Source organism: Gossypium arboreum, chromosome 11, assembly GCF_025698485.1.
Source record: "Gossypium arboreum isolate Shixiya-1 chromosome 11, ASM2569848v2, whole genome shotgun sequence".
NCBI classification, from domain to species: domain Eukaryota; kingdom Viridiplantae; phylum Streptophyta; class Magnoliopsida; order Malvales; family Malvaceae; genus Gossypium; species Gossypium arboreum.
In genome coordinates this window covers 15,322,332-15,340,375 of record NC_069080.1, presented here as the reverse complement: position 1 = coordinate 15,340,375, position 18,044 = coordinate 15,322,332, and the positions used below count along the sequence as shown (strand labels likewise).

Genomic DNA, 18,044 nt, shown 5'->3' with positions numbered 1-18,044 from the left:
TTGACACCACACCATTTTGTTATTGGGTTTTTTTTTTAAATTGGGTTTATTTGCTTCTTAATTTTTATATTTTTTAATTATTTAAAATATGTTTCTAACAAATAAATTACTCTTTGACAGTATTAAAGCAATACATTTGAAAATTTGTAGAGATTAACTTAAGGTATTTAGAACTTTATTTTGAAATCATTCTTTTAATTTTGTATGTGATTGAACAAAGTAGTAAATTTGAATGGTGGCTCCCTAGATACCAAAGCTTTTAAAATATATATAAACACTAAACCCTAAAACCTTAAAATCCGAAACCCTACATCCTAAACCTTAAACTCATAAACCCTACAACCCTAAATATTAAAAATTTAACCTATTTGGTATTGGAATGGTAGGAACTAGTATACTTGGCCCCTGATGTTTTATCCAAATATATTTCACTTATCCAGAAAGTTTAGGCCTCACCACTACAAAAACATTGACTTGAAGCAATAATGTTTGGAGTGTTTGGCATATGGTTACTTCTTTTGTTTTTGAGAATTGATGAGTTATGGTAGAAAAACATCCACTCTCTTTTATTTACAAAAGAGTTGCTGACATTTGGGGAATATATGACTCTGGATCTCAGAACTTCAAATTTGTTAATTATACTCTGACTTTGAGGCTATATTTGTTTTCAGCAAATTGCTCTATACTTGTTGTTTCGTTGCTGAGAATAAATTACAGTTGACTTATAGCGGCATATCACCAATTGACATGGCTGATGGAAGAGTTGCACCAATCTCTTTTTCAGTATAGTAGTTCAATATTTATATATTTGCATTGAAGAAATGGAGAACAGGGATGATAGCGTGACCATTGAAACAAGGCAGTATGAAATCTTGGGACAGGTGAGCTGATGATATGATTGAAATGTTTAAGCACTATTGTACCTCTTTTTTAGGGCCAATCTTATTAAGACAACTGAACTTTCCATTATTATCTCACTAAGCTAGATAAGTCTTGTATTCATGCGGTATCTTTTATTTTCTCGTTATGCCATATAGATTTTGACATATTCATATTATTCGTATCGTGTTTTGTATACTTTTTCTCATCATCATGTATGTGTTTTACTATATTTGCATTCAAAATGTAGTCTAAGCCTTAGCTTCCCGGCTCCAGCATATTAATAGGTAGGCACATGTGTGCCTGTCCCAGCCTGCACTGAATTGGGTTCTTTTTTTAAGTAATCAAAATCTATGGCTTTGGCTCTTTAATCCCACTCCTCATTATCCCAGTATCTTATTTGGTATTTTCCTTCAAATCCCTTCTCTCTTCACTCTTTAATTCCTTCCCAGGATATTCTTTATGTGATATTCACCTTATACTTTGTCATTCAGCTCATGATCTAGTTTTCTGCATTTTTCAAACAGGTCAGTGAGACTTCGATCATATTTGCTTATGGCACCAGACCACAGCCTGAGATTTCAAGCTCTTTCCTTCATCAAATATCAGCAGAATCTAACTTATCAGCCTCCCTTGCCTACTTCAGACCCTGCATTTCCTATACTAACCATTGTTGTGCTAAGCATCATGGGTACAGCTTTCTTGCTAGTTGGCTATTTTATTTTTGTGAGTAAATGTTGCAGCTCTAACTGGTACCAACTTAATCTGCTAAGCCGAATATCTTTATTTCGAGGTAGACAAGAGGAAGATACGTTCATTGCCTTGTCTCCGGTAATGTGGAATCGCGGTCTCGACGAGTCTGTCATTCGAGAAATTCCAACTTTTCAGTTCAAAAGAGAAGGCGATGATGAAACAAGTGTGTACGGTTGTGTGGTTTGTCTGAATGAGTTTCAACAGCATGACATGCTTAGAGTTCTTCCCAAATGCAGCCATGCTTTCCACTTGGATTGCATTGATATATGGCTCCAAAGCAACGCCAATTGTCCTCTTTGTAGAACAAGCATTTCAGGCGATACCCGCTATCCGATCAATCAAATCATTGCACCGAGCTCTTCACCTCAAGACCCACTGCCGTACACTGATAGCCTGATGGGTGGAGATGAGGACTTTGTAGTGATAGAACTTGGAGAAGACGATGGAGATGCTCTACTGCCGTATAGACAACAAGAAAGAGACAATTCGAGAGAGTCGTTGATGCAGTTTCAGCCTAGGGGTCAATCACCAAGAAAGGTGGAGCAGAAGCCTGGGAAACTAAAATCAAGAAGACGCCACCATCTCTCAGTTGTGGGAGATGAGTGCATTGATGTTAGACAGAAAGATGAAGACTTCTCAATTCAACCTATCAGGAGATCTTTCTCATTAGATTCTGCTGTAGATAGACAGCTTTACCAATCTGTTCAAGCCATTGTTCAACAAAACAGGCATCCTGGAGGGATTACCACTACTGAAGAATGCAGTAATAGAGGTCGTACATCTTTATTTCCATTTGAACATGGTCCAAGACCCAGAAAGGCGGTACTTCCTGTCTGAATTTTGATTATATAATTAGAGATTGCTTAAAGTTAGTTTTTGTTGTTTTGCTTGCTTTAAGATGGAAATTTTTGTGAGGCAAAAAAAAAGAGGAGAGATTTCAGACGAGTGTAGAGTGACTTTTCAGTGATATTGTACATAGTGAGAAAAACAAATGATTCTTACCAAAAAAGAAAAAAAAAAATTGGAGGCATGGGTGTGGGAATCATTGCTTAAGGCACTTTGTGGGGATGAGATTGATTTCATTCTATTTTGCGGACTTAATTCTTTATGACTGACAATCATTGCAAACATGACATTCTAGCTTAGAGTTGCAGAGAGAGACAGAGGAGGTAAGAAGGGCATTTAATGGAGTCCAGACAGAAGGGGACCCAACATTGAGTAACTACAACTCTTACCAATTTAGAGAAACGGAGGTCCTTTAAGCAATGATCACCAACTTCTTTTGTCTTGTAGTAATTATTTGCTGCTGCTAAACAGCATAGGGAATGATTCTGTTCAATTGTAATTAATCTTAATTTGTTCTCACATCATCCATTATGCCATTATTTTGAGCTAAACAAAATGCTGCAAATGCTACCGGCGGGGGAGTGTGGCTATATGCTCCAACAGGATCATGCCGTTCTACTCGTGGCTAAAATGAGCTCACATTACTTGGACCGACTCCTTTTCTTAAAGTATTAATGTCTGACATCTATGTCAAATACATATTTAGATTTTGGACATATTCTCTGTCTAACGTATACTCTTATCCCATACTAAAACCCGAGCTTGAATAACATAACCATGATGACAGAGAAAACATATTACTGTGCTCCTTCTTACTTGCATTGAACTCAATATTGTAAAAGCAAGGATGAGAAAGTTCTAAAGGGCAATCATGGCATTAAGAATAATATATCTTCTCTGCTTGACCTAATTTTTTATAGCATAAAGAAGACATACTAGTACTACTTTTCAGACAATCTCATTTGCAAAGAAAGCAAAAAGCTTATTTCATTAAAGAGAAAGCCTGCTGCTTTGGAGAAAAATGAAACACAAACATTACCTCACTTTCCTACACAAAACTTGTTTGTTAATTAGCAACAAATTCATGTCTAAACTTGTTTTCAAGGAAGGTGGGGGAAAGAAAGTAGTTCTATATGGGTGCTTAAAATGACCATCTGAACATGATGTATAATAATAAAGAACAAAAGTGTTCCTAACCATATCAATGACAAAGTCAAGCTCAATGAGACATTTCACAAACATTGTGATCACAAAACCTACTAATACTATAAGTCTACCGCATTGAGCCGGCTGAGTTCTGGTTAAAAGGAACATTAGGGTGCGAATTTCTGGAAGCAAGACTATGTTGTGGCAAAGGCAAGGCCTTTGTAGGAAACTGGTTGGTAGATGTACCACGGGCCTTTGTCTTTAACTCTTCAAGGATATGTTGAGCTTCTCGGAGTTCATCTTCTGCACTTGCTCCATGACCGTCCCATGCATCAACTACTCGCTGCTGGAATTCAATTGCAAGGGGGTAGCTGCAACATCCAAAAATTAAATTTTCAGATCCAATTTTAACCCTCAAAAGCTAATACACATTGTAAAGCAGATTCATTTCAGTTGATGTGTACTTGCAGCCCAGGCAAGGGCTATGCTTTTATGCATCTACATGAGCATAATTTCTAAAGTACTCAACAAGTATCAGTGCAGCAAGCATGGATGTTTTGTGAACGTACAGGAACACAGAATATCCTGTCGTCTTATTACAGTATGACCTTTGATAATTTCACCTTTAGACCACCTTCATATCTGTTTACCCTTAAAAGTTCCATTTCACTCTCTTTCTCTAATAGCCGTGAACAGATTTCACTTCAGCACTTCCCCCGGTTACCTAATGTCTTGGCACTCTTAATCGCAACTCCGAATAATTTCCATTTATTTATTTCAACTCACAAATCAAAAACTAATTAAAATGTGATCAAACATTAGAAAACAACATATCAACAAGATGGAACTATCTAGTCTTACGGTAAAATACTAAAATGCAATACTGGTGCTTTTACTCATTTAACAATCAGGGATGGTAAACCATTTTTTGATGCAAGAAGTTTAGGTGAATATGTTCAAAGAAAATACGTTGACTGGCCCAAAGATAAAGGCTTCAGAGTTCAGATAAGGACATAATTATTTACATAGCAGGAACTAAGTCATCACATTACTAGTGTAACAGAAGTATATTTGCAAAGCAACAGTAGTAAGAGCGTCATAAACAGAGAATAAAAAAGAAAAAGAAAAAGAGCAAAACATCTTACCTTCCCATTGCACTATATGCCTTAGAAAGATTCTGGCAAGTTTCTATTGAATCCACATGATGAGGACCAAGTGAGACATCCATGATGTCCTTTGCAACTGCAAACATCTGTGCTGCTGACTGAGGTCTATCTAATTCCAAATATGCTGCTCCCAAATTATTATAGATATAGCCGACCCCAAAATGCTTGGAACCAAAGCTCTCTTTCAATATCTCTGCTGCACTCTCCAAGTAAGGAATTGATTGTGGCACCTCACCTTTCAAAAGGAGTAACCACCCTATTCTAGCAGAAACACTTCCCTCAGAGTGCTGCTCTTGAGGTTGCTGCTCTAGTAAAGCCAATGATCTCTTTAACAACGAAATTGCAATCTCAAACTCGTTCATAGTCTCATATTGCATTGATATCTCTGAGTATGCTTCGGCAACTTCAATTGGAGAAACAGTCTCTTTCTTGTCAAGAATTCCACAAGCAATCTCCAAACACCTCTTTGAGTCTGCAAATCTTTCTTGATTGCAAAGAGCCTTTCCCATCGATATAAACACCAGAGCTCGGTTCTCACTATCTTTGTCTGTCTGTTGAACTATACCTTTCAAAGTATTAATAGCCTCATCATACTTTCCCAAAGCAATCTGCATATTAGCAGCATCAATTTCTGAACGGAGCAACTCCGAACTAAGACCCCAATTCTTCAAAATCTTTTGTGACAACTCGTTTTGCTCCAATGCCTTCTCATGCTCCTCCATACCGGTATAAATAACCCCAAGGATCCTCCTATCATGAGCAACCTCCACTGAATTATTGCCCAGCTCCTTTCTATGAATCTCCAGCGCTTTCAAACCAAAAGGCAAAGCCTCCTTAAAATTTAGAACTGAAGCATAAGCTTCAGCCAAATCCCTATAAGCCAACCCCAATTCCTTACTATCCTTCTCCAATGTCATCTCCTTAATCTCCAAAGCCTTCTTAAGATTTCCAAGGGCCTCCTCTCTCCTCCCCATAGCTGTCTTCACATTTCCCAACTCAAGCTGCACCGCATGCATCACTGGCCTAATATCCTCGACACTAGCAACCCTATCTTCCTCTAACCTACCAAGCAACTTATTAGCCCTATTAAGATACCCTAAACTATCATTAAACCTTTTCAAACTATAATTAACAGAACCCATCAGTTGTAAAGCCATGGCAACTAGTATCGAGGGTTTACCATCTTGATCCAACGCTTTCAATGCTTTGTCAGCAAAAGATAGAGCCTTTTCAGGGTCTTCACCTTCTTGGTCTAGTTTGAGTCCAATTTTCAATGAAGCTAACCCCAGCTCTCTCTCATCAAAACAAGATTCCATATCTTTAAATGCTCTGAGCATTTCTTCAGAGGTTTTAGCGGACTCAAAAGCTTCCTCAAGATCAGATTTTTCTTTCAGTTTTCTCTGTCTAGAGGGCAATTGGTTCGGTTTTTCCACAAGGGTACCGAGGTTGCGACATGGGTAGACTAAGCCAGGGGTTTTGGCACAGAACTGGATACGACGGTCCATTGAGTGAAGCGGTGATGATGATGATGGAGAATTAACAGAAATGTAATATATGGATAGGAGAGGGGAAATTCCCCTGAATCTTTGGCGGTTGAACTTCGAAATAAGTGAAAGTGAAGCCTTCTTCATGGCGGAACTTTGATTAGTTTCGAGGGATTTTGGCAAGTTTGGAGTTTCTAAGGATTTATTTCTTCGGCTTTTTGTTAAACCCTTGCAAAAGCCCTAAACTGCACAGTGGTGACCTCTTCTTACTTGTAGTTTAAAGTGTAAACTCTAGCTTATTTAATTATTACTATTTTTTTCGTTTAATTATAAAAATAAAAATATTATTTAACTATTTAATTTTATCTTTCTTTCTTGTTATTATTTAACTGATATAGTTTTTAAAATGGATATAATAATAAAAACATTACATATTATAAAATTTAGGTGAAAATTTAGGTCACCGAAAAAGGATAAAATTGACTTATTAATAGTTGGGATTCGTTTCATCTCTAGAGTTCTAAAAAATTAATGATGCTTGATTAAGAATTCAAGACCAAAGTATGTACAAAGGAATACATGGAATTGATCAATGGCTAGTAATTGTTTGTTTATACACAGATCACAAAGTTAACAGTGAATCATTTTTCTGAGTATGTTCCTTGTAAATCAAGATTTGAGGCCTTAAAGAAATAACCTCATAACGAATCTATATACAACAAAGAATACAGGGTTTCTTCCATCGACACGATAAAACCTAGTCCAGCATTAGAAACCTCGTTTCAATTTCATTCATCTGAAGGAAACTACCACATCACAAACTAAGTGATTATAGATCAATTGAAGCTCGGGGGCCTTAAATTTAGAGTGGGAGTTTCTGGGGGTCCACTGTAAATATCATCAAAATGAAGATTTACATCCTCTCCGGCTTCAAGATCATCCAAGTAAGTCGTTCGGGATAACCTCCAAGAATCCCTCCAATCAAGAAATTGGTCTTCATCTTCCACATTCCTCTCAGAGAAGTTATCGTATGGGTGGTTTGAAGAATGACGGTTGAAATCAGGAGGCTCAAGAAAGCTTGTTTGAGGCTGTGCACCATCTGAACCATCTCTAAGCCACCAACAGCTCCGTGTATGGTGCACCGATACATTTGTATCATGATGCTGAAGTACACTCTCATGGAAGAAAGGAGCTGATGTTGAAGCTTCAAGATGCGACAGGGACCCATCATCAAAATGGTGTGGCCGGTATTCTTTATCTCTTGCTTCATCATGCGTTGTGTTGATCGGACCCCAGTAATTCTTATGCTGCTCCTCAGCTGGTTCAAATGGCCTTGCTGCAGTGTCTCTTCTATAACTAGGCATCTGTTGCGCTCGAGAGGTATAGTACCAATCTAGAAGATATGGGTGATTCTTTTGATTAGCCTCAATTAGCCATAAAGAATCCATATTGTAGCCGCCTGGAATATTCTGCTGCATTTCCTTTGATAAAAAGTCATTTCTATCACTGTAAGCTCTCAGCGGGCTACCTCGCCACAGTCTATCAGAAGAATATACATATCTAGCTCCCTGCCCTTGCAACATTTGATCCCGGAAAGTTCGAATATTTGACAAGAAATGCTTTCCTTGAGAATCTGGTTCCCATGAAGGATAGCTACTCTTGAAACTGCAATCGGAATAAAAAATTAGTCGAGCTGAAATTATACATCAGAAGAGATTCAACACAATATAAAAAGCAGAGATTAATCATGAATAATCGTAAGTTGTATGTAAATGAAATTTGTTACAAAGCATTAGCATATTATGCCTCATCAGATAGTATATTCAAAGGATGCTGTAAGCTTTTTATCGCATAGAATACTGTAACATTAGATTCCCAAACTATATTCAACAAGCAATGGAGTATACCTCAAGAAAGATTTCTCCATTTTCCCCTGAGAACTCCTCTGTGCACAAGGTGCATTATGTGGAGAGCCATAATTACCATTGCCATGACTTTGGAAATCAAAGACACTAAAACTGCAAATGAGAAAGAGAATGATTAGACAAGTTATGTTGATTAACTGGCGCGTGAATTAGCTTGTAATAATCTGGTTTCAGAAAAAAGTCACTCTACCTGCAAACGTGACCAACACCTTCAACATCCACTGTAAAATCTGCAATGAACTGTAAAATGTCATCCACCCGCTGCAAAATGAACACGGCATTTTAGTTCAAAAACTAAGACATGGGGTATTTAAAAGAAATGAGAATAGAAATAATTTCAAAAGAAAATAAAAACCTTCGGTACAATAAATAGAAGCAAGAATGGAGTGAGGAAAATTGAGGCCATCTCCTCCAGCAACATCATTCCAGTATACTGCATCATAACAAAAAGAGAAGTACATTGAACCAAAAAAAAAAAATCAGAAGTCTAAGGAGAAAAGAGTACAAAACACTTCTCAAGTAAAAATGCCCAGAGAATTGATATATTATTACTAGAAAATCCATTGTCTTTTGGGAGTTGCAAAACTAAATGCTAAAGCATCTCTGACATCATCCAAACTGAGCTTAAAAACACCTAGGAAAAGCGATAAATGAAAACTATCCATATAGTTACATGGAAGTTAAAACATCTTATCATGCAAGATTTTTACAATCAAACAAGCATGCTACTCCTAGATTACAGGTAAAACAAAGATAGGAACCAAGCAGGATTACCTGAAACAGAGTTTCAAACTCTATCCGGACTATTTCAGTATTTTCTTTACGACGCCATCTCTTTGGCATGTAATGTGTATGTTGCACCACCATAGACATTGCTCCTTCTGGATCAAGGACCAAAAGTTCATCTGTTATAGCAGCCCGGCTTATAGCTGTTATGGTTCCAAAAACAGCTGCATACCAAAACAAGTTCCGACCAAATATCTACAAATTTAAAAACAAATAATTAAATAATTAAAAGAAAATATAGAAGAAAGTGGAAGACTCTGAAAAGATGGAAGTTCAAAATCATTACATGGCCCTCTAACAATGATTCCTCCAGAAAGGCAATGATGATCAAGATAGCAGCAAAGCCACCAGATACAAATGAGATAAACTTTGCAATGATAGAAATAATTGGTGAGGGGAATTGCTTTAGGTACTCAGAAGCATGCATTACACTGCTATTAATTCGATGCTTGAATAAATGGTCAACCTGTATGTCAAAGACAACGGCGTATTAAAAAAAACAGTATTACAGAATGTAAAAACAAGAGAATCTGGAAGTGTAAAGTATCCAACAAAAGAAACAACTATTGTCATCTTATTTTCATAGTAGGTTCTAAACAACTTTTTCTTCTTTATGGTATATAGTTTTTGGATTTGTAAAAATTAAAGCTTTCACACAGAACACATGAATGTAACGTAAAGAAAAATTACAAACCCTAAAGAGTACTAGTTCATAATAACAAAAGCTTGTGAGGATATGTAGTGCATCAATACTCAGAAGTGGGGAGGACAATACCTCATTGAATTCCCTAAACATCCACTTTGCCAAATTTGACCATCTCCGGGATGAAGCTGTGCTTGGGTGATTATAGAATTGTTCAGCATGCTTTAAGAAAAGGTAAACCAGCATGAATATAACAAGGAATGGGGAGAGAAGAAGCATTGCAAGCCCGACAACCATGAGCCTCTTCTTCAATGTTCTAGGATTAGAAATGAAGTCCCTTCTAACACAGAAGTTTCTGCAAAAAAGAAATGCATTCCCCAAAAAGGTGGTCATAAACCCCTTTTAACTGTTTTTTGTTTTCTTCAAAAGCAAAAAAGAAAAGAAAAAAAACACTAATAGCAACTATTTTTGGCTATTAAAATCAACAAAACCTCATAAAACTTGCCAAGGTTAATTTCAGCGTTACATTTTGAAAGTTGAAGTACTTCATAAATATGTTTCTCCCTAAACATAGAAAGAAAATGAATCAATTAAAGCTTTTCAGAATTTTGACAAATTTCAAATAGGTGCAAGTCGAGGAATCAAAAAAGCAGCAATAAAAAAAACCAATGGAAAATTATTTTAACCAACTCTTTTCTAGCTACTTCATGAAATGATATCAACAACTAAAGACCCATCTAATCAGAACTACCAAAAGTTAAAAGACTTTCTAGGAAAAATGAAATCAGCCGTTAGCGGGAAAACCATGTAGATGAGGCAAAGAATAAAAATACTTCCTTGTCTGTAAAAGTGAATGTAAAACTGACATAGACTAAGACCATTTTACTTGGTCATATCCACAACAGCTCCTTTAAACACCAAAAACGCATCTTGTAAAACCTCTTTGCACAAAAAGGATTAAATAATATTCTTGAAAATGAAATATTACACGTTAAAAGAATCAACAAATAAGTCATTTCTCATTAGTCTGAAAATAGAAGTCATGATACTTCCATAGATTGCTTTGTAAAACAACAAGTGTGAGAGGAAGTACCATAAAGCAGAAAATCAAATGCTCGTTAAAAGCTGGACATACCGGTCAAACATGCTCTGCAGTATACACCAATTTAAGGTCCATTCAAGTGTCTTTGTTAGTATTAGACGATGTTGCATTCCATCAGGCCCAAATTTGACAGTTGGACCAGCACCTGGAACCCAGGGTGAAAGAGGAAAGGCAAGCACTCCTTTATTAAGCATTCCAATCAAGTAGTTCTCCTTCCGCATCAATCGCATAACCACATCATGAGCAGAAAGATCCTTGACTACACAGAGTTGCTGTGAGATTTGTAAGCGGACAACCCTTTCAAGGATTTCTGCCCATGGCATTGTCTGAATTTCATTGTCAGTAACATGGAGGCTGCAAAATTAAAATTCAAAACATAATAAAATCATTAAGCATTTATAAGATGCCACTAATGTACCAAATGCAGAACTAAAACTTCCAGTGTATGTTTTTGACTTATCAAATATGAACTTACCTGTTATAATAGAAATGACGTATTCCAAGAGTATCCTTTAATTGTGCAAAAAACCTTAAAAAACAGAATATCCAATAGATGGAAAATAGCCCCAGATATCCAACAATAATAGCTTTTGAAAGTGTTAAAGGGGTTAATGGGTGCTGGTGAAGAGCTTCCTTAGAAAGATCACATTGCTTAGTTCCAGACTCAAACGCATCCATCCCACACTTTGCATTTCGGAGACCATTCCAATCAACAAACAATAAGAAAAACCCAGAGAAACATATGGTAAAGCCTAGGCTAAGAAGTTCAACTATCCATTTTATGATGATGCACCAAAGGCCTTTCTCACAATAGTAGCTATAGAGCCGTTCAAAGAACAAGTCCAAGTCAGCAATCGGTTCCGCATTCAGAGTCTCACCATTAAGAAGCCCTGAAGGGCTCTCACTACCAGGGCTTGGTGGTACTCTTCCATAGCCAGACAACTCAATTTCAGGAGGAACATCACCTAATAAGCCTGTTGACAAAGAGGATTCACCACCCCATCTCCACTTAAATATGCCAAGAGAATTTGCAGCCTTTTTCCCCGTGAACATCATTTATAAATCTTGATGGCAGGGAAAAACAGCCAGTCCATCCCCAAATTCAACTGTTTATTACAAACTTCTGTAAACAAGAAGAAAATCAGACAAGTTCCTTTTTACGCTGTATGTATGCATATGCTCAGATGCATTGAGAGTGGGGGAAATAGAAGAAAAACAGAAAGCTAATCCCCTGTAACGTGCATTGGAACTGTGAAGAGACTGACCAAACAACATTATGGACGTATCATTTCAATATAAGCTTCAATTATTGAAAAAAAATAAAAACCTAATTCTTACAGTAATCAATTAAGTTCAACTACCTGCAAATCATAAGATGCAGCAATTTGATCCAAGAAAATTATCTGCGATCCTGAACACAAATTGTAACGACTAAATGCACAACCATTGTAAATAAACCATAAAACATAAATAAATGAATAATATATGGAAGAAATACACCAAACTGAGATCAAATTTCACCAGATAAATTGGTTCTCATTCTTAGTTCAAATAAGTTTTATTAAATAACGCCCCACCCAAGAAGAAAACTTAGCAGGGGAAAAATGCTAAAAAGAACTTAGCAGGGGAAAAATGCTAAAAAGAAGGTAATTCTTGGTGAATTTTAAGTCAAACAGAGACTCTAATATCAAATCAAAAAAAAAAAAGGCTTAAAAGACAAAACTTCAACCAAATTATATCCATAAATTCTACAAAAGATAAGAAAGTAGACAAATACCAAGGCAAGATTATCCATTCATGAAAATAAACAACAAAAGGTATTGGAATTTACCTCCGACCCACCGACGAGCAGCTCCAATAACACCCGAAAGAACAAAAGAGGCCAACACCCGCTACGGATTATTCCGGAATAATCAAGAAAAAAAAGAAGCTTGACCGTTACCCGCAGCACTCAAATAAAATAAGAAAGAAAAAGAAGGGAAGGGAAGGGCTTGTTGCGTGGAAGAAAATAAAAAATTAAAAAAAAAAAAGATTTAATTTGTGAGTGAATCGTTTTATAATTACTAAGAAGTTAATCAATTCAACAAGTTAAAGCAAAGGGGGTCCTTGAGCTTCTTCTTCTCCTGCTCTTCCTCCTCCTCGTCTGTGAAAATTAAAGAAAATAAATAAAAATGAAAGAAGGAGACGTGAAGGTGAGTAATACCTCTTATTGTTTTGTTTGAGCAGCCGAAGGAAGGAAGGAAAAGGAGGACTTTTTGTCTTTCGTTTCTTTGTTTCGGTGATGGCAATAACTTTTTGCTGTAATGAATAATACAATCTCGGCCTGCAACAAAGTCCAAACATGTTTTAGTTGCTCTATTTCCCTTTTTGTTCTAAGTTGTAATTTGGTTTATACCGAATGCTAAGGTAACACAAAAGACCAATGGCCCTCCTTTCCAATAAATTTGGAACTCTTTTTAACTTGTTGGGCCTCTTTTGGTTACTGGATAATTTCGTTTTGGGTCCTATGGGCTGATTTTAATAAATGAAAACCGGTGCCGAATATCACATCCCTTCTTTACTTTATACCCGTTTACTCATCTAACCGTTTACGCTACTCGCCAAACAAGCCTTAAAGGAAGCCGCGGGACGCAACGAATCAATTTGGCGGGAATACACGTGTCAAGCTTCCGTAGGTGCTCCATCTATGGTTTCCCGCCAGGACAAAAACCCTCTTATATACTCCCATCTTCATTTCCTCCGCCGTAAAGTCCACTCTCAACGCTCCCCTCTTTTTTTTATTTCTCTGTAAATTTTCAGCTATGAGCTCCTCCGATTCTCTCAAATCCACGCCTCTGAAACCGAAAGCTTCTCTCAGTCTATCCTCGAAATCGCCCGTTTCCAGAACCCCGGAAAAGCACTCCTCCCAGCTCCCCAACCGTGCTCGTAACCGTGGGGTCGCCCTCTCCATCAAGGAGATCCGGCAAGTGGCTCAGAGCCGGCCTAAACCTCCGACCGACCAGATCAAATCTGCCCGAAAACAGATTTTATCCTGGCCCAACGAATCTCCTCCACCCAAAACCTCCGGTGGCCGTCCTGATAAACTCCCTGAAAAGTAAGTCAGTCTCTCACTACACCCTGTTTATTTCTTTTTAAAAGCATGATTATTGATTGACAAGTTTTGTAACAGGTACGAGATGTTGTGCGAATTTTTCAATAGCTTAGATTCTGCAATCCGGCTACTGAGATCGAAGGGGTCAATGCCAACTTTTACTAATATCAGCCCCAAAATAGAGTGCTTAACTGATAGGTAAGTTCACCTAAATCATGTCAGTTAGTGCTGGTTAATGGCTTTGTCCTTTTCAAGTTCCGTGCGATTTGTTTTATTTGGGTCTTTATCTTTTGGGGTTTTATGTTGTTTAATAGGAGGTTTACATACTGTCACTTAGCCCAATTGAAGCATGTTTTGCCAGAGGCGATTGAGATAAAGAGGATGCTTGTCTTCGATGAGAAGACTAGTTGTATGAAACCAGATCTTCATGTTAGCATCATTATGGATGCGATTGACTGTGGGGATAACTCAAAATCTAAGACTAAGAATATGAAGTTAAGGAAGGTTTTTCGAGATCAGCTTGCTGACTATATCAAGGCTCATCCCGAGGTTGTTTTTTATTTTTTTTATTTTTTTTTCAGTTTAGTAATCTTTGATTGTGCATAGAAGTAGTTTGCTGTTATGCAAGCTTATATATCAATTGACTGTGTTAAAAAATTTGGAGCATAGAGTTGGTTTTAGTTCTGAAACATCTAGTTGGGTTTCAAACCTATAAGCCTGAGGTTTGCTAGCTATAAGATTAAGTTGTGGAACTTTATTGTTCCCTATGTGAAGGTTTACACTCTGTTGAGGATTGTGGAAAGCTCTTAATGAAAGGACCAATGATTGGTTCTAAGCAACTGCAAGTATTAATACCTGATTGTAATAGGCCTTAAATTGAAACAAACATATGTTGTCCTTTTCTTAGAAAGATTACCTGTCGAATCTGTTCTAGGATTCTAGATCTTAAACTTACCCAATGATCTTCTTACTAAAAAGCACAAACTACCAGAAAAAAAAATGAAGAAAATTCAAGAAAGGTTAGGGATTATGAAGCTGTTCATTTAGAAATGTCAGAGATTGGTTCTAAGCAACTGCAAGTATTAACACCTGATTGTAATAGGCCTTAAATTGAAACAAACATATGTTGTCCTTTTGTTAGAAAGATTACCTGTCGAATCTGTTCTAGGATTCTAGATCTTAAACTTACCCAATGATCTTCTTACTAAAAAGCACAAACTACCAGAAAAAAAATTGAAGAAAATTCAAGAAAGGTTAGGGATTATGAAGCTGTTCATTTAGAAATGTCAGAGACTGGTTTTTTTGTAGCAGTGACCACCTGTTAGGAATGGTGCTTAATCTGTGCATTTCTCTTTATTGGATGAAAGCCTTATTTGTATAGAGAAGTGAAGGCCTTTTTATCAGACTAGTCATTCTGAAGCTATTCATTTGTAGCATTGACTGCTTCCTAATTAGAATGAAACCTAAACCACTTTATGTTGCTCCCAGATGAAAGCTTTTACTTAAAAAATAAAAGCTCGTAGTAAAGTCCAACGGCTAGTTTTATTCAGCAATTTAACAAATTAATATGTTCACAATAGGCTTAAGTTAAAAGTAAACATGCAGTACCCTTGGGAACCCACATTTTAAATATCCGGTGCTCTGGAAGCTAAAAATCTAATGCTGTTCTAACCTCTCTTTTTTTCAATTATCGTGTTGGGTTGACTTAAATTATTGTGCTTCCAGGGTGATGAAATTCCAGAAGAAGATCTCCCAGAGCCATTCAATCGGTTGAAGAAGAATATACAAAAGAATATGATCAAAGGACCTATTTCATTGTCATCTGATGCGTCATTAACTGATACAATCATGGATCAACAATCTGTGGCTGCAAACAATGAAGTTGTTCAAGAGGAAGCACAGCCACAACCATCGAATCACACAAAACCCAATTCAAAACTAGCTTTGGAGACTTTACGTGGTTTAGTTAATGGTCTGCAGCCTGTGGTAGCATCACATGTATCTCAGTCGTTTAGAAAGCGCTTCTCCCTGAAAACCACAAGCAAAGTTCAAGAAACTGTCCAAAAATGTTCAAATTTTCAAGGTCCGGAGATATGTGACTACAGATCTGCCTCCAGTGATGAAACTACCTTTGCTCCAACTCCTTCACCAACTAAATTTATATCTAAACCAACTACCAGCAAGACACATACTAAAAATTGCCTCCCTGCAACTCCAGTCAAAGAGTTTACTCCATTTAAAACGGAAGATGAGTCCCCGATGAAATCTGGCTGTATTCAGTCCACTCCTGTGAAACTTGCTTCAACTCCTTCTAGGCTGATGACTGCCACACCTACCATACAACCACAGAAGAGATGTTATATGAGCCCAGATGAAGTTTCTGCTACTTCATCAAACAAGTTGGCACGCCGAACACCACGTACCAGGTCCTTGAAATTTGACACTCCTATGAAGGAAGAGATGGATGTTGATGAAGTGCAAGAGATGGCAGGCAAACCAGTTGATAATAACAAAGATGATATTCTTTCCATTTTGCCTGAAAGCCTTCGACATTCAGTAAGCCCACTATGAATTCTTTTTGCTATCATCATTTTTAGATCATGAATTCTGCATGCTTTAGTAACTACTCTCAAGTAAATAGTCACCTACTCATGACTTGCGGGATAAATATCATTTAGCTATTTTCTACTAGATATAGTAATTCCATCTGAAATGAGCCATCAGCCTTGGTTGCAAGAGTAAAATGCTTAGGTAACCGTTTATTATCCTTGCAGATAAGGGAGAAAGAGAGGAAAGCATTGGAGGAGCAAGATCCAGCAATCTCACAAGCAAAGCGACGGCAGCGTATGATTGCTTGCCTACCTAAGCTCTTCAACATGATTCACTACCTAGTCCAGTCCATAAAGCGCTCTGTTATAACTAAAGAGGAGCTTATGCACAAAATAATTGCTGGCCATTGTGATATTGTTGATAGAGGTAAGCCTTTTTACTATGATATTTGTCTGGATTATGAAACGTTAGCTGAATTATGTCTTGGCTATGCTTTCACAGGAGAAGTGGAAGAGCAGTTAAAACTGTTACAAGAGCTAGCTCCAGAATGGATATGTGAAAAGATGGCCTCTGCTGGGGATTTACTTGTTTGGTGAGTCTTGTAACTCGTTTGACATGGTGATGATTGTTCACGTGTTTTATTACAAAAATCCATGATAAAAAATGCTTCTAATCCATCAAACTTGTGTTATCTAAATATTTGCAGCATCAATAAAGTATCAAGTCCCGAGTCAATACGAATGCGTATCCAGGAGGCAAAATGAGTGGAGAATCAGTGCTCTGTTTCATTAAATTATTCATATTGACAACTGGAGGTTGAAGTTCCTGTCTAGGTTTTTAGCTTTTTGTACACTAGTTATGTGTATGTATAACCGTATTTGTATTTGTAGAAAGATCAAAAGAAGCTACAAATTGACTTCGATCCACCGTGTTTATAACCAAGTTTATCCATTTCTTTTTAATATAAAATATTTAAAAATAATGAATGATATAAAATAAATTTCAAATATAAAAATTCATGGGCTTCAATAATATTTTTATTATTTATTGTAATGATAAAATTTTTGAAATTTTATAATTTTCAAATGTAGCATATCTATCTATTATAGTGGAGACAAAACATGGTGAAATTGAAGCAAAATAATTTTTTGTTGATTCCGTATGGACAACATATCTAAATAGATAAAATACTTGATTAGATTATGTTCTGTTATTATGTTTGAAATTGAAAAAAAACTAATCAGCTGATGTATATAATTGGAGTACAAAACCAACTAGATTGAAGAAAATGGCAATAAAACAGAGTGAAGTGCCTTGTGTTAAAAAAATGAAGTTGTTTGAATAAAATTGGACATATCTCTTAGCCAATCTTACACTGCCTCCTTTCCTCTTCCAATTCTGAAGCAGATTGCTGTTCCTGGCCTTGAGTCTTGATGTTAATCTGATCTCTTTCCTTTCCCCAAAATGGTATCTTGAGTGCTTCTATAGACATTTGTGGTTGGGATGGAAGTATGAAAGGAACTATGGGTTATTTTTTTTACCTGCCCGCACTTAGATTTTCACCCAGAATAAAGTATGCTGAAAAAGCAACCATAACTTTGGAAAGGGGAATAAACAGTGACAAAGACTGGCTTTTGCTTTCATGCACCAAAACTGAAGGAAAATAAATATAC

The 18,044-nt window shown here is 36.8% G+C and overlaps 4 protein-coding genes across 6 annotated transcripts; 2 read left to right on the top strand and 2 right to left on the bottom strand.

Moving 5' to 3' along the window:
• Window positions 1-985: 985 nt before the first annotated feature.
• On the top strand, window positions 986-3,271 carry LOC108487232 (RING-H2 finger protein ATL16-like). Its single transcript, XM_017791530.2, has 2 exons — window positions 986-1,282; window positions 1,407-3,271. Exon 2 carries the CDS (start codon window positions 1,435-1,437, stop codon window positions 2,467-2,469), a length of 1,035 nt encoding a protein of 344 aa, XP_017647019.1. The 5' UTR covers window positions 986-1,282; window positions 1,407-1,434; the 3' UTR covers window positions 2,470-3,271.
• A 168-nt stretch (window positions 3,272-3,439) lies between these two features.
• Window positions 3,440-6,566, bottom strand: LOC108460142 (protein KINESIN LIGHT CHAIN-RELATED 1-like). The gene is made up of 2 exons (XM_017759510.2): window positions 4,770-6,566; window positions 3,440-3,995 (listed from the first exon to the last, which is right to left on the bottom strand). Exons 1-2 carry the CDS (start codon window positions 6,419-6,421, stop codon window positions 3,752-3,754), a joined length of 1,896 nt encoding a protein of 631 aa, XP_017614999.1. The 5' UTR covers window positions 6,422-6,566; the 3' UTR covers window positions 3,440-3,751.
• A 226-nt stretch (window positions 6,567-6,792) lies between these two features.
• On the bottom strand, window positions 6,793-13,142 carry LOC108458255 (autophagy-related protein 9-like). 3 transcript variants are annotated; one of them, XM_017757605.2, is made up of 12 exons: window positions 12,934-13,141; window positions 12,562-12,622; window positions 12,092-12,133; window positions 11,206-11,853; window positions 10,764-11,084; window positions 9,761-9,983; window positions 9,272-9,451; window positions 8,974-9,180; window positions 8,555-8,632; window positions 8,390-8,460; window positions 8,182-8,292; window positions 6,793-7,939 (listed from the first exon to the last, which is right to left on the bottom strand). In XM_017757605.2, exons 4-12 carry the CDS (start codon window positions 11,784-11,786, stop codon window positions 7,111-7,113), a joined length of 2,601 nt encoding a protein of 866 aa, XP_017613094.1. In that variant the 5' UTR covers window positions 11,787-11,853; window positions 12,092-12,133; window positions 12,562-12,622; window positions 12,934-13,141; the 3' UTR covers window positions 6,793-7,110. The 3 variants fall into 3 exon arrangements, with proteins under 3 accessions (XP_017613094.1, XP_017613087.1, XP_052877015.1); XM_017757598.2 differs by having other exon boundaries at window positions 12,092-12,141; window positions 12,934-13,139; XM_053021055.1 differs by lacking the exon at window positions 12,092-12,133 and having other exon boundaries at window positions 12,934-13,142.
• A 202-nt stretch (window positions 13,143-13,344) lies between these two features.
• LOC108466427 (CDT1-like protein a, chloroplastic) lies at window positions 13,345-17,386 on the top strand. Its single transcript, XM_017766773.2, has 7 exons — window positions 13,345-13,824; window positions 13,900-14,019; window positions 14,136-14,370; window positions 15,547-16,377; window positions 16,596-16,797; window positions 16,873-16,963; window positions 17,078-17,386. The coding sequence occupies exons 1-7, from the start codon at window positions 13,532-13,534 to the stop codon at window positions 17,133-17,135; spliced, it is 1,830 nt and encodes a 609-aa protein (XP_017622262.1). The 5' UTR covers window positions 13,345-13,531; the 3' UTR covers window positions 17,136-17,386.
• Window positions 17,387-18,044: the final 658 nt, after the last annotated feature.

Coding starts and splice junctions, on each gene's coding strand:
- LOC108458255 (XM_053021055.1), bottom strand. CDS start 11,786: ATGATGTTCACGGGGAAAAAGGCTGCAAATTCTCTTGGCATATTTAAG. Junction 11,085..11,205: donor CGTCATTTCTATTATAACAG/GTAAGTTCATAT, acceptor TTAATTTTGCAG/CCTCCATGTTACTGACAATG. Junction 8,633..8,973: donor AGTTTGAAACTCTGTTTCAG/GTAATCCTGCTT, acceptor GTTATGATGCAG/TATACTGGAATGATGTTGCT.
- LOC108487232 (XM_017791530.2), top strand. CDS start 1,435: ATGGCACCAGACCACAGCCTGAGATTTCAAGCTCTTTCCTTCATCAAA.
- LOC108460142 (XM_017759510.2), bottom strand. CDS start 6,421: ATGAAGAAGGCTTCACTTTCACTTATTTCGAAGTTCAACCGCCAAAGA. Junction 3,996..4,769: donor GCATATAGTGCAATGGGAAG/GTAAGATGTTTT, acceptor TGGATGTTGCAG/CTACCCCCTTGCAATTGAAT.
- LOC108466427 (XM_017766773.2), top strand. CDS start 13,532: ATGAGCTCCTCCGATTCTCTCAAATCCACGCCTCTGAAACCGAAAGCT. Junction 16,798..16,872: donor TTGTGATATTGTTGATAGAG/GTAAGCCTTTTT, acceptor ATGCTTTCACAG/GAGAAGTGGAAGAGCAGTTA. Junction 16,964..17,077: donor GCTGGGGATTTACTTGTTTG/GTGAGTCTTGTA, acceptor AAATATTTGCAG/CATCAATAAAGTATCAAGTC.